This window comes from Triturus cristatus, chromosome 7, assembly GCF_964204655.1.
Source record: "Triturus cristatus chromosome 7, aTriCri1.1, whole genome shotgun sequence".
In the NCBI taxonomy this organism is placed as follows: Eukaryota; Metazoa; Chordata; class Amphibia; order Caudata; family Salamandridae; genus Triturus; species Triturus cristatus.
The window spans coordinates 822,312,312-822,326,057 of record NC_140590.1 but is presented as its reverse complement, the minus strand read 5'-3'; the positions used below and the strand labels follow the sequence as shown (position 1 = coordinate 822,326,057).

At 45.0% G+C, this 13,746-nt stretch overlaps 1 protein-coding gene across 4 annotated transcripts in view; it reads left to right on the top strand.

The window, feature by feature from the left end:
• HMGXB3 (HMG-box containing 3) overlaps window positions 1-13,746 on the top strand; it is a 519,976-nt gene that overhangs the window by 304,993 nt on the left and 201,237 nt on the right. For all 4 annotated transcript variants that reach the window (XM_085617738.1, XM_085617735.1, XM_085617736.1 and 1 more), the window contains exons 12-13: window positions 8,235-8,536; window positions 9,243-9,370. In XM_085617738.1, coding sequence (XP_085473864.1) covers window positions 8,235-8,536; window positions 9,243-9,370 — 430 coding nt within the window. The remainder of the gene's footprint in view (window positions 1-8,234; window positions 8,537-9,242; window positions 9,371-13,746) is intronic.

Sequence of the window (13,746 nt, the reverse complement as noted above, 5' to 3'; positions counted from 1 at the left end):
GGCAGAAAGAGCGTTGAAATTATTAGATGTTAAAAGAGCACTAATGTACTGTATAGATAGAACACAATCGTTTAGGAAGACTCAACAACTAGTTGTGGCATTCTCTAAACCACATAAAGGTAAAGCAATTTCCAAATCTGGTATTGCACGCTGGATAGTAAAATGTATCCAAACCTACTATGCTAAAGCAAAAAGACCTCTTCCTATCCCACCAAAAGCCCACTCCACATGCAAAAAAGAGGCTTCTATGACATTTTTAGGGAATAGCTGACATATGTAAAGCAGCTACATAAACTACACCACATACATTTACAAAACATTACTGTGTAGATGTTATGGCATGACAACAAGTTAATGTTGGTCAAGCAGTACTGCATACACTATTTCAGATAAATGTACCTGGCACAAGTTAGTCACCACTTACAAGAGGAAAAACTTTGTATTCTATGCTAAGCATGTGTATCTACAGCTACACATGCCACCAAACGGTGCCTGTCACCCTGTAAGCATCTTTTTGTGTCATGTAGTGCTGTAGATTCAAATGCACCCACCCTCCTCCCCGGTGACGTGTGTCTATTGCATTTTTATACTTTATTACATGGTCATCTACATGAGATACACTAGCCTTTCACTCCATCCTCACCTGCCAAACAGAAAATAATCTAACAATAGAGTCGATGACCGTACGCACTGCAAGCAAGAGGAGGTGTCACTATATATAACTTGTGACTGGAAAGACTTCTTAGAAGAAAAACAACTTGCATACATCGGAGCCCAACACTAGATGGCAGACTTATGCTAAGCGTGTGAATCTACAGCACTACATGCCACAAACAGATGCTTACAGGGTAAGTAACATTACATATTTTCTTTTTCTCCACACCTCTGCCATAGAGACGCACTCCCTTTTCAAAGTGTCTTATTTATTAGGCAGCAATCAGGAATTCATTTTCAGCCTAACGCATTTCGAACTATTCCAGTCCTTGACCACAGGCAGCTGGTTAACATTTAAAACATGCCGTGCTCACTGGTTCGATAATTAACATTATGTCCTCTAGAGAACTGCAGTTACAGGTAAGTAACTTATTTTCTTCTTCAAGGGTGGCAGTGCATCACATACGATCAGTGGGGGCTCCTGATTGTCCAATGAGGACACGCCTTACCATTACTTGGATGATTTGCCAAATATTCCTCCCATTACAGGAAATCTTCAGTGGGACCATTTGTCCATCATCCAGCAGGAAGTTCAGGCTCTTTTTGACAAAGGAGCCATAGAGAGGTCCCTGGCTTTGGAAACAGTGATTAGATGCTAGTCTCGTTATTTCATGGTCCTGAACAAGTACGGAGGCCTTAGTCATATTTTAGATCTTCACCCTATCAATTTCTTTCTCAAGAAGATCAAATTCAAGATGCTCATTCTGGCCCAAGTTTTGTCTTCCCTGGATCCAGGCAACTGCTGGATGGTGACGTTGGATTTGCAGGACGCCTATTTTCACATTTCTGTCCTGCAGTCCTACAGGTTCAAGGTGGGCCAATAGGATTTTCATATTTCTGTGCTCCTCTTTATCCTCACCAGTGCTCCTTGGGTGATCGCAAAAGTTATGGTGTTTGGTTGCAGCACATCTTCAGAGGTTTGGAATACCAACCTTCCCATACTTTACAACTGGCTTCTGAAGGCGAGATTGCCGCAGTCACATCTTTGGGGTTCTCGATCAATGTGCCAAAGACATACCTGAATCCTTCCCATATGCTCAGCTTCATTAGGGCGGTTACTGAATACAATGCCATAACAAGTTATTCCACAGGCTCAATGATTCATGGATATTTGAGCTATGAATGAGAGACGTGGAGAGGCTCCATAGTTTGGACCCCAAAGGAGACCTCACTTTTTATACTGATCATACCAAAGGACCATCTATCAACTCTTGGTGGGTTTCACAGGAGGAAAGATGGACAAAGTAGTGTAATTCCACTCGAGCTAAGAATGCTACTATGGCCCTGGCACGTGGAGTGCCTGTCCTCTGTTAGGCTACTACGTGGATATCAGTTATGTTATGTTAGTAGGATTTGCAGAGCGCACTACTGCCCGGAGCCATCCGTGCACATCTTCACAAAGCACCAATGCATCAACAGTCAGGTCCATTGGATGGACATATTGTCCATTGGGTCCTTCAGGACTTTGTTTTCTTCCATTCCATGGACCCCCACCTTGGGAGGTCCTGCTTTGGCATCTCATCGCTAGTTGAGGAATATGCAGCAAGAAGTATCCATCAGAAGAACAAGTTACACACCTTCATTTTTGCTCTTTTTGGTTGATACACTAAACACAAAGTCCTCAAACACCCTCCCTACTCCCCAATCTGTGTGGTGAACTCTTTTCTTTCTTAAGTCATAATCTAGAGATCCTCCAACTGATCAAGCCAATTTGCTGATGGGCACTGTGTTTGAAGACCAGCACTCAAAAGCAACTGTCGTCAGCGATCTTGGATTGCGCTCATACACTTCCGCTCGTCGGTTCTAGTGTAGAACGTCGATGTGGAGCCGCATGTTGCCACCTACTGGTGCACCGGGTTACTGCTTTTGAGTTTCTGGATTCAGTCTGACGCCTGGGAGAATATTCACAAAATGAGGAATCTGCAGTTATCCAGTATTAGATCTTTAATAGATTCACATGCTTGAATCATTCCTAGTCGTCTAAGTGGGAGTCCCGCTGTACCATAATAAAGCAGTATGTATCACTATCAAAGGCTATAATGGCAATGGAAAAAGTCAGTTAAATAGCCTATCTGTTCCTTTCAAAAAAGGACCAACCTTGAACTATAACCAATGAGGCGACAGCACCCTCAAGACCACTCCCAACAGAGGCTGAGTCCCTCAATTTTATACTGCACGTCGTTTGCAGGAAGTCTTCCTGAGCTGTTCTCAGTTATCTACCAACTGGTATGGTAAAACTTCATTATTATTACTACGCTGCCTGAAATGCCTATGAAAGTGTCTTTTAGACCCTAACGCAGTTGTGGGAGGACGTGTCTTATGAGACATCCCCACAAATATTGATTTCTATACTTTTGCACTCAACTAACAAGGAAGGCTCCTTTTTATGGATTCAAAAGCAGCTCGGAAGGGGACAATGACACTTCTTTTACCTCTACAGAAGGTCGCATAAAGGAAGCCAAGCAAACAAGATGCTGCCAGGACGTCCTTAGAAAAGACTCACCCTGAGTCGAGAAAGGACAGTTAAAAAAGGAGAAACATGGCAAATTCTCTTCAAGAACTAATATGTCTGAGTGTGCAACTCCTTCTCTGTCACCTGGAGTTTTCTGTTCAATGTCATCATAAGGTCCCTCTATGGCAAAGCCCAAAGCTAAAGCCTAGACTGCCTCAGCGAACACCACCTCGATGTCGACAATTCCATCATTGACGAGGATGACCTTTACAGTGACGTCTACCTCGGCCCGCAACAAAGGCTTTGTTTACATCATTGGATAACTCTCCATCGCCGACGGCTCCTTTGGCACTACGCTGTTGATGACCACTTCGTCAACGTGAGTGACCCACCGTCGAGACTACTTTGTCTACAATACCGATGAAGATGATAAGAATTAAACTTCTACGGCAAGACTATGCACATAACGGACCATTTTGGCAGTCCTTTGTCCCTCAGTATTGCACAATAACCATAATTATGAGAAGGAACACAATTATTATTGAAGTTTCCATGAACAAAAATACTATAACGGGCTGACATCTTTTGCCCTTCTAGCCTTTAAAAGGAGCTATTCTGCAAGCATTAGCCTTGTTCCAAGTCTACAATGTATGCTTCACCTCTTATGCCACTGCAGCCAGCACAGCATGAAGGTCCGCCACCCCATAGGTTCATGCCTCCAGCTGGGATTGCTAGTCTCAAAGGGATTACCCTACATCATTGCTTACCATCGCAAAAAGGGGTCAGATTACTGATAATCCATCCAACCCAGAATGGAACATAACAAAATAAAACGTGTATTTGTAAAGCGCCATTTCACCCAAGTGTATCGTGGCGCTGAATACCAAATGTTTGTTACCCACTAACAGGGCTGGACTGGGAACGCAAACCAGCCCTGGAAATTACATCGGACCGGCCGTGGTGGTGCTGGTGGAAAACCCTTCTGCTGCTTTTGGCACAGGGAACAATGTTGCAGCGCTGCTGCAAAACCTGCCCCCTGTACCAAAACTGGCCCCCCACCGTTCCAAAACCGGCCCCATCCTTCCGGCCCACCGAGAAATCGCCCGGTGCCCACTATGGCCAGTCTGGCCCTGCTGGTGAGTGTCGCTAGCAAGCGTGGGCCCTGTTGGTCCAACCCGGAGGCAGCGCCTGGGCAGCCTTGCAGTTCCCTGGGAGAGGATTTTTGTTCGCTGGGTGACCGGAGGCCCCACCCACACAGACGGCGAATGCTGCGGGATGGGGGTTCTAACCCCCATGGGGACATCTGTCTCCCCAACTGCCTCTGAAACTTGATCCCGAGGACGGTTTGTGGCAGGTGGCATGCCTCAGGTCCGGGCCTGCAGCGCTGGGAGCCGGGTGATGCAGTGAGGTCATCTTGCATCACCTGCTGTATCATTGCAAAATTACCCCTTCCCGCTCTGGACTGAATATATTCCGCAGTCATCATTTCAAATAGACTCTACCACATTTATTCATTTCCCATAGTCTTAACAATGAGAGAGTCTTCAAATGTTGAATGGCTTACTTCCACCTCCAATCATCAACCAATGCTTCTGGGCTCAAAAGACTCTCCCAACTACCATAAAAGGACCATTTTAGGCACAATGGCGTCAGTCAGGCCAGCCCTCAGCCTAAGAAAAACACGTTTAGAAATTATTTTTTGCTTCTCTCATGCCACGCAATTGAAGGCTCAGAGCTTCTCTCTGAGCCCTACACTTTTTAAGATTTATATTGCTACCCTCGCTCAGCTAGTCAAGTCCTGTGGTTTTGAAATACGCTCTTATGCAAACGATACCCAATTGGTCATCTCCTTTGGGTAAGATATTGAGAATGTTAAACATCGCTTTATCGCCTGTATGAGAAAATGTGCCACACGGATGTCCCTGTATTGTCTTCGAATAAATGGGAACAAAGCAGAGATACTACTGTTTTGGCAAAGTGCAGCTCCACTGGACAGCTGAATGATGGCCAGCCGAACTTGGTCCTGCTCCCTCTCCCAGAAGCACAGTGAAAAACTTGGCCATTCTGTTAGATAACAAGTTATCTATGGAAGAACAAGTGACATCTACCTGCGGCATTTGCCTCGGGACAATGGGCCTTCAAAAAAGGATCTTCCAGTGGCTTCCGCTGTCCTCTCGGAAGACCCTCGTCCAGACCCTGATAATCAGCCGCCTGGACTATGGAAATGCACTTGTAGCAACAAATGAATCCCTTCATTCTAAAACGCAGGTGGTACAAAGTACTGCAGCTCGACTGATTAACAAACAGCCACCGGGCTAATGCTCAGCCCCTCTGCTCATAGCCCTTCAATGCCTCCCTATAAAGAAAATAGCAATTTTTAAACTCCTCTGCCTGACGTATAAAGCCCTGTCAGGTAAAGGACCCAAATATCTACAGGGCAAAGTTTTTGCCTATCTCCCTAGAAGAAACATCAGATCAAGTAGTCAACTTCTTCTTTGTCCCTGACGTATTCGCACATCTAAGTATGGCAGACCGGCCTTTGTGTACCTTGCTCCGTACCAATGGAACAAACTTCCCCTCTTTATCAGGCATGCACTGAGTACTCCGGTTTTAAAAAAAACATCTTTAAACCTGGCAGTTCTCATGGCTGTTTCCTTACATATCTGCTGCCTCAGCGCCGAGATGCCCCTCCGGGGGTGAGTCGTTGCGCTATACCAAATATCCATTAACATAACATAACAAGGCCTACTATTTAAGTTCTCTCTGCCCAGGTTTACAACAATGACCACCTCTGCACCTTCACGATGGCTACTTTTAATACTGGCTGTTAGTTTACATTTTGCTATTCTTGAAGGGCAAGAGCTTGTAGCTGGATGAGAATTTGTGTACAAATGTCAGAATGATTTTTGACGTGGCTATTTCCCAATTGTTTGCTTTAGTAATGACTTAGAAACAATCTAGACAACTCTTAAATGCATTTTAAGTAGAGTCTTGGTGTGTTTGCTCTTTTAAGTGTACACTTCAAATGGGGAAAAAAACATACCGGATTTCAAGGGTTTTCCAATCTTTCACTGTCCTTGACTTAAAAATGCTGGCCAGGCCTGTAAAATACCAGTCAGGTGGCATACACTTCTCTCTAACTACCTACTAGCCCCACTAGCTTCACACAAGTTAAATGCAAAAAGTTTCCCATTGTTAATGGCTACCAAACTGACTGATTGTTAGATGATTTCTAACAGCAGACAAGGAACTCAGCGTGTGCTGTTCCCATAATGGATTATGTTTGCGGAGAAGGTGTAAGAATAATGTGCATCCCAGTCACATTAACAGTGGTATTGCTGCAAATAAAAAGAATATAAAGCGCCTGGGAATTCACTGGCCTCTTTAGTGAGTCACCCTAGCCAGAATCTGTAGTTACCCAAGCGGTTCAACATCGCTTAAAAATTCCCCTTCACCGGATCGTAAGGGTAGGTGCCTATACTATATACGCTAAACGTTCTCCGCAATGTTGACTTTTACCTTACATTTTGTTACTTCTCTTACGTAAAAATAAACAGTTGAAATCTTAAAGAATCTTCTGAAATCTGTTTGTACGATGGCGATCGCTTACAAAGGATTCCGTCAGCTCTGCAGGGTCAGAAGGGGAGGGCTTAAAGAAAAATCTTTTCAGCCGTAGGTGTACTCCAAAATCATGGACATAACTTACCAAACCCTATTCCGTACACACAGTACCTTACACCTCAAACTTTGCCCTTTCCATCTACGTGAATGTTAGCAGTCTATCAATTTGGGGAGAGTATCTGCAATCTCCATAGTTCCTACCTTTCCAGTTGCAAGACAGGCCCATTTATTAGCGACAACAATATCCTCTAACGTATGTGGCGGCATCATTTAAACGGTGTCCTTCCAAAACGGTCGGGAGGCAGTTCTCAAATAGTGACCTCAGTCATATGACACCTGCCTCCAATCCCTACTCATCCCGTGGGTGCGAACAATTCCAACTGCCTTCACCATTGGGAAAAAATAACTTCAGTCAGATGATTGTAACACTGGTCAACCATGCCATGCCCTGGGTTTCACCAAAGACCAATCCACTGGGGGGAGTGGCCCCCTGGTCTTCAATTATTTGAAAAAGAAGTCCACATCATTTTTGCCAAGTAACAGTAAATAAAAAATCTAATTCCCATGGAGCTGGGGGTTTCAACTCCTGCTTGAAAAAAAAAAAAGAGAAATGTAGTCCCACCCTAGACCTCACGGATGGCTCCACTCTTGACCAACCCTCCTCCCCTAAGAGGGCTCCCCTTCTAGCTCAGGGTTATTTATTCCGCCTCTGTTGGGAGTGATCCAGAGGGTGCTGTCTCAAGATTGGTTATTATTCAAGATTGGTCCTTTTAAAAAAAAAAGGGACTTAAGGCTATTAAAACTGACTTTTTCATTGCCATTATAGCCTATTATAGTGATACATACTGCTTTTTTATCGTCCCGCGGGACACCCACTTCGATGGGGAATGATTCAAGCATGTGGATCTATGAAAAGATACCAATACTGGATAACTGCAGTTATAGGTAAGTAACTTATTTTCTTACATAGAGTCCTCATTCCACCAGAAGGAGTGTAACTTGTTCAATGTGTTTGATAGGCAAAAAACACAAATTTGCAGGGTTTACGCAGCCAGAATTTGGAAATTGCCAGTGTATACTAAACACATTTTAAAATTAAAAGATGACTTCGGAATTGCATGTCCTCAGCTGTTTGAAAAGCCCATTTATCTGGATTTGGTTCAGGATGAGAACAAACCGTGTCCTTATTCCTCATTTTTGGAAATATTTTTATGTGCCTGCCTCATGATGTGAAAAGCCTGCTGTGCACTGAAAAACTTTAGCGTTATCCCATATTGTAGTGTGTTAGCTGCACAATCGGCACTTCACAGACATGAGACCAATGTTAACTCTCCTAAAGGTGAGCCGTGGTCTCTCCTGTAAACTCTTGTCAACTCGTACTTCTGTCCCAGTGAGTTTCTTTACACACTTCTCTTTTTCTCCCTCTCTCTATATATTTTCCCTCCAGAACTTCCCTCTCACTCCGCCTGATGTGTTGGACATCTGCAGCCCTCTGAGCCAATCCCAAAAGGAAACTCAGCGCATGTCCACACTGCAGCTCCTGCGCAAAGTGGTACAGATCCCAGAGAATGAATCCGAGCTGGCTGAAGTACTTGCTCTGATCCACGAACTCAACAGCTCCCGCTTTGTCCTGTCTGATGTGAGCGAGGAGACCGTTACTATCGAACAGACATCCTGGTCCAACTACTATGAGTCTCCAGCCATTGAGTGCCTCCTGTGCGGCAGCCCTTTATTCAAAGGGGAGAAAGAGTAAGAGCCCGTCCCAACTGTGTGTCTTGCCTAGCCAGGGTTAAGGGAGGCTGCCTGGTCCGAGATAATATGAGAGGTTCCATCAGGTCATGAATTCCCTCAAGATGGTGAGATTCAATTTAGCAGTAATCCTAACAGACTGCGTGCTACAAAGGTAGCAGTGCACAAGGAATGATAGAGCAAAATAATCTGTGATGTACTTTTGAGGAGTACTTCTCTGTCCCACTGAAAGCGGCACCCCTGCTTTGTAGAGGAATTTCACCACTCCAGTTTTTGTAAGCTGAGCTTTGCGGTTGTGTACTTTTAGCATACAGTTCTGCAAAAGTTGTGACTTGATTGATTGATTGATGTACTTATAGAGCGCAGCTATCACCCTACGGGCATCTTGGCGCTTGCATTGGGAACCCGTCCTGGTTTTTCCCTGTAAGATAACCCGTACTGGGCATCCCCAAGGTGAAAGCCAGGCATCCCGCCGCGGGGGGCCGTTGTGGAGATTAACTAAAGCTGTGCCTATTTGCAGTGTTATGTACTTATGGCGAGCTTAATATCGATGTAGCAGAATGATCAGTGTTGTTTATCCTTTTTCGCAGTTGTAGGACAAACTGTTCTTTTTTGCATGTGTGTTGAGGCTGCATCTACTTATCTTTACAATATTCAAGCTCTGCAGCTTTGGTGGGAGACTAATGTATTGGCTTGTGCATTGCAGCTCTCTTGCTGGTCCTGTAGAGTGCTGGCTGCTGACAGCAAATAAATTACAGGTGGTTACCGCCCAAGTGAAGATGTGTCTGAACCCTCAGTGCCTTGCCCTACATAGCTTCACAGATATCTACACCGGTAAGAAATAGCGTTCAGCTTTCTGCTCTAAAGCTTTGTCTTTGGAATCTGGAAATGCTGCCTTAAAGGTCTGTAAGCAATTGCCAACATATATGTTTCATAATGGTGAGCAATGGTGTTGGTGGGGATGTTCTATGTGAGGTGAAAGGGGTCAAGTCCCTCAAATTACATTTTCTAAAGGGGTACCCTCCTGGTAGAAACAATCTGAGTGCCATGATGAGTGCTTAAGCACTTATCATAGAAAATGTTATTAGTTTTCTACATTATTTGAGGCAGATTCAACTCCTATAGAGTATCAGACGGATAATGAAATTCCAAGATCCATTGCCTACGTTGGTCCCTGGATTCAATGTGCCCCTCTTTATGGAATAAGAGGATCCTGAATGTGCTTCCTTGTTTCTGAGAACCCGTTCTTACTAGAGAATCTCCCCTCCCGCATGTATCTTGTTTTACTAAATGAACAGTTCATATTCATCAGATTCTTTGGACCAGGCAGGAGAAGTTGGACGAAGAGTTACTAAACTTCTCTCCGCTCCTTTCAGTCCTTGTTACAGATTTTGCCTCCATATTGTCCCCCGAGCATAGCTTAGGCTCATTCCAAGATGCTGTGTGCTTATTGTTGAAGGCCTACCCCAGCTTCTGAGCCTTAAGATCCGGTGCAAGTCCCTCTTTTGCTTCTCCAACATTTCCTGAACAACTTACTTAGACCTCAGTGTTGCTAAAGAGACAAGTCTCCAAGATCCTGCTGTCATTCCTGGTCAACAGTTAGGCGAACAGTGATGGATAATTCTTTTCCATAGCCAAATCCTAGACCTCCACCTCCCAAGAGAGTTTAGTTGGGCGAAATGGACAATGACACAGTCACCAACCTGGAAAGCTGTTTCGGTGAATTCTTTGAGAGATGTACAAACCAACGTACTTTCGTGCTGACACCCAAGGATTTGGAAGTTATGTGGATTGAGGCCCTTCCATTCTGGGTTGATGACTCCAGCTGCGCTTGGACGTTCCTCGGATCGATCTCAACCCCTCGTAGGGACTCTCCCTCTGGGGCCTTCTTTACTCTGGACTTTCAATTGGTTCCATGCCATGTTACTAGGGTGATGAAGCAAACGCCTTTTAGATATTTTCCTCTGTGCCACTGCAAATATCCACGTACCGAACTACATTAGGTTTGTAACCTTTGCCTTTCGCCTGAGCATAACAAGCTTGTTAGCGACGCTAGCCGCTCCTTCAGATCGAAAAAGACCCTCTGTGACTGTCAGGCCCGACGCTTGGAGAGTTTGTGGAGGAGCGGTTAAGAACCAGTGAACCTCTTCAGCACTGAAGAGTTTCAAGAACGCCACTCCGAGGCATCTGCTGCCGACAAAGAGGTGTACTCACCAGAGGACAGCGCCAGCTCTGAGCTACTGATCAAAGACCTTCTGACAGCTCATGAGCACAGATCCTTTCCCTCCTCAATACAGCTCGGCAGGCCGAGCAGAACTCCACAAAAAGGCCGCACAGTCTCCCAGGAACGCAAGCGGCAGACCATCTGGCCACCAATGCCCTTGGGCCGTGGTTGGCACGACCATGGACTTCGGTCTCAACCCCCAGCTCGGTGTGAAAAAAACACTCCCAGTCAACCGGCTCAGCACTGATCGTGACTAGCTCGGCATCAAGTAAACTATTGGATCTGAAGCCATCTGCACCAATACCATCAGTTCGTTGGCACCAAAGTTAACTATTGCCACAGCCGTCGACGAAATGGTCGAACCACTCCGCAGTCAGCTCTAAGAGGATATTGATGCCCGACAGACATTTGGTAATTCATCCGCAGACGGGCTGGATCATTGCCTGTCCACCTGGAACTGCCATACAATCACCAAAAAGACCGCTTTCTTCCCAAGAAGCCCTGGATAGAGTCCCTAAACAAAGATAAAAGACAGACAGGGCCACCAGTCCACTTCCTGCTCCTCCTGCACCAAAACAGGCCACACAGGACTCGCCTTCACCTCACTCTTCACATGAGGACCCTCTTTCCTACCCTCCACAGGGCTCACCACTTCCATACACTAGGGATATGGTGGGGGGAGACCTTACTCTCATCCACATCCAGACCCCTGGGACACTTATGATGCTGAGCCCCCAGCGGCCACAGACCCTAGTTTTTACCGAGGTCGACACGCTCCCCCCGATGATTCCGCAACAAACCAGGACCTCTTTGCCAGCGTAGTGGCCTACCATTCAGATCCGATAGAAGAGGATTTCCTATTTGTGACTCTGTCCTCCTCACAACGCACTACACTGTATCGCCTATGCTAAAGGGTATGTTGCGCGCCACAACTGACATTTTCTAGGACCCTGTCCGTGCTTGGGTAATACTCCCCAAAGTGATAAAAAGTATAAAGTGTGCCTCTCAGATTTTCCTTACATTCGAGGACCGCTTCCTCCAGACTCTCTTGTGGTTCACACGGCGCAGAAAAGGGCCAGCTTCCAAACAACCAGAGATTCCTCCCGCAGGATGAAGAAGGTAAAAGACTAAACACAGCGGGTAAAAGAGTAGCGGTGCAGTCTGCTAACTACTGGTGTATTCCCAATTCATTAGTTCACTTGGGCAGATACGACAGAGCCGCTTGTTGAGATAAAATGGAGGAACTCGTTCAGTATCTCCCTGAGGAACACGGGAAAAGAGGGCATGAGTTGTCTTCTGAAGGGAAATTCATCTCCATCACCACCATACAATGTGCTCTTGGTACTGCCGACACAACTGCTCATGGCATCAACTCAAGCCTCCTTCTCAGACACCATGTATGGCTGCATGTATTATGGTTCAAATCAGAGGTACAGCAGAGCTTGGAGGCCCTTCTTTTTGACAGTCAACATCTTTTCAGGCCCCAGGTGGACCAAATCCTTGAAAAGATGAAAAAGAATACTGTGACAGCTAAGGCTACGGGTGCCGTTCAAGTACCCACCTTTCTAGGTTCCTTTCATTGCACTCTCTTCTTTGGAGGCTCAAAACAATCCTCTCGTGAATCCTCCACGACATACAATCGACCACAGGCCCCGTCACCCTCAGGGTTAGGGGACTGTGGTAGGTGTTGCTTTAGGGGAGGGGCCCTTACCTCTACCTCTGGAGATATTACTCCTATAGGTGCATCTGGTAACATTTATTCGACTACACTTTGGGGCAGTAGCTGCATATCTGCAAAACAGACAATATTTATCCTTATTCAAAGTTCCAGTAATTAAAACTTTTATGGAAGGCCTTAAAAGAATAATACCACCCAGAGTACCACCTGCACCTCTCTGGAACCTTAACATTGTTCTCACAAGGCTTATGGGTCCACCTTTTGAGACATTACACAATTGCTCATTGCAATTTATTTCTTGGAAAGTTGCCTTTCTAATTGCTATCACTTCATTAAGATGTGTTGGTGAGCTATAGGCATTAACCTTAGAAGAACATTTCTTTCAACTTCATAAAGATAGAGTGGTTATTTGTATAAACCCAAAAGTAGTTTCTGCTTTTCATATTAACCAATCGGTTAACTTACCAGTGTTCTTCCCTCAACCTGATTCAGTACCAGAAAGGGCTCTACACACATTTGATGTCAAAAGAGCACATTTATACTACATTAATAGAACAAAAGATTTTCGCAAAACAAATCCACTTTTTGTCGCATTTGCTCCATGTCACAAAGGAAATCCTATCTCTAATTCCAGTATTTCTAGATGGATTGTTAACTTGCTATGTTAAAGCTAAATTAACTTTAACTATACCTCTTAGAGCACATTCTACTCACAAAACCGGAGCATCTATGGCCTTTTAGGTAACATTCCCCTACCTGACATATGTAAGGCAGCTACATTCTCTACACCACACACATTTACTAAACATTATTGTGTGGATGTATTAGCACGTCAACAAGCTAACCTAGGACAAGTAGTGCAAAAACCACTTTTTCAAACAACTGCAACACCCACTGGTTAGCCACCGCTTTGGGAGAATACTGCTATAAAATCTATGCAAAGCATGCGTCTCTACAGCACACGTGCCTTGAACGGATTATGTTACTTGCCCTGTAAGCATCTGTTCTTGGCATGTGAAGCTGTAGATTCACATGCGCCCTCCCTCCTCCCCGGACACCTATGGTTGTTGCAGTTCTTATTCATATTACATAAGCATGGACACCTCGACTACACTTACTCCATTCTCACCCTCTTGCAGGAAAACAATCTGACAATGGAGTCGATGCCCATGTGCACTATCACCGAAAGGAAGAGTCACCTTACCTTGTGACTGGAAAAGACTTCTTAGAAGAAAACCAACTTGCAAAAATCCGGACCCAACACTAGAGTATGCAAAGCATGTGGATCTACAGCTCTACATGCCAAGA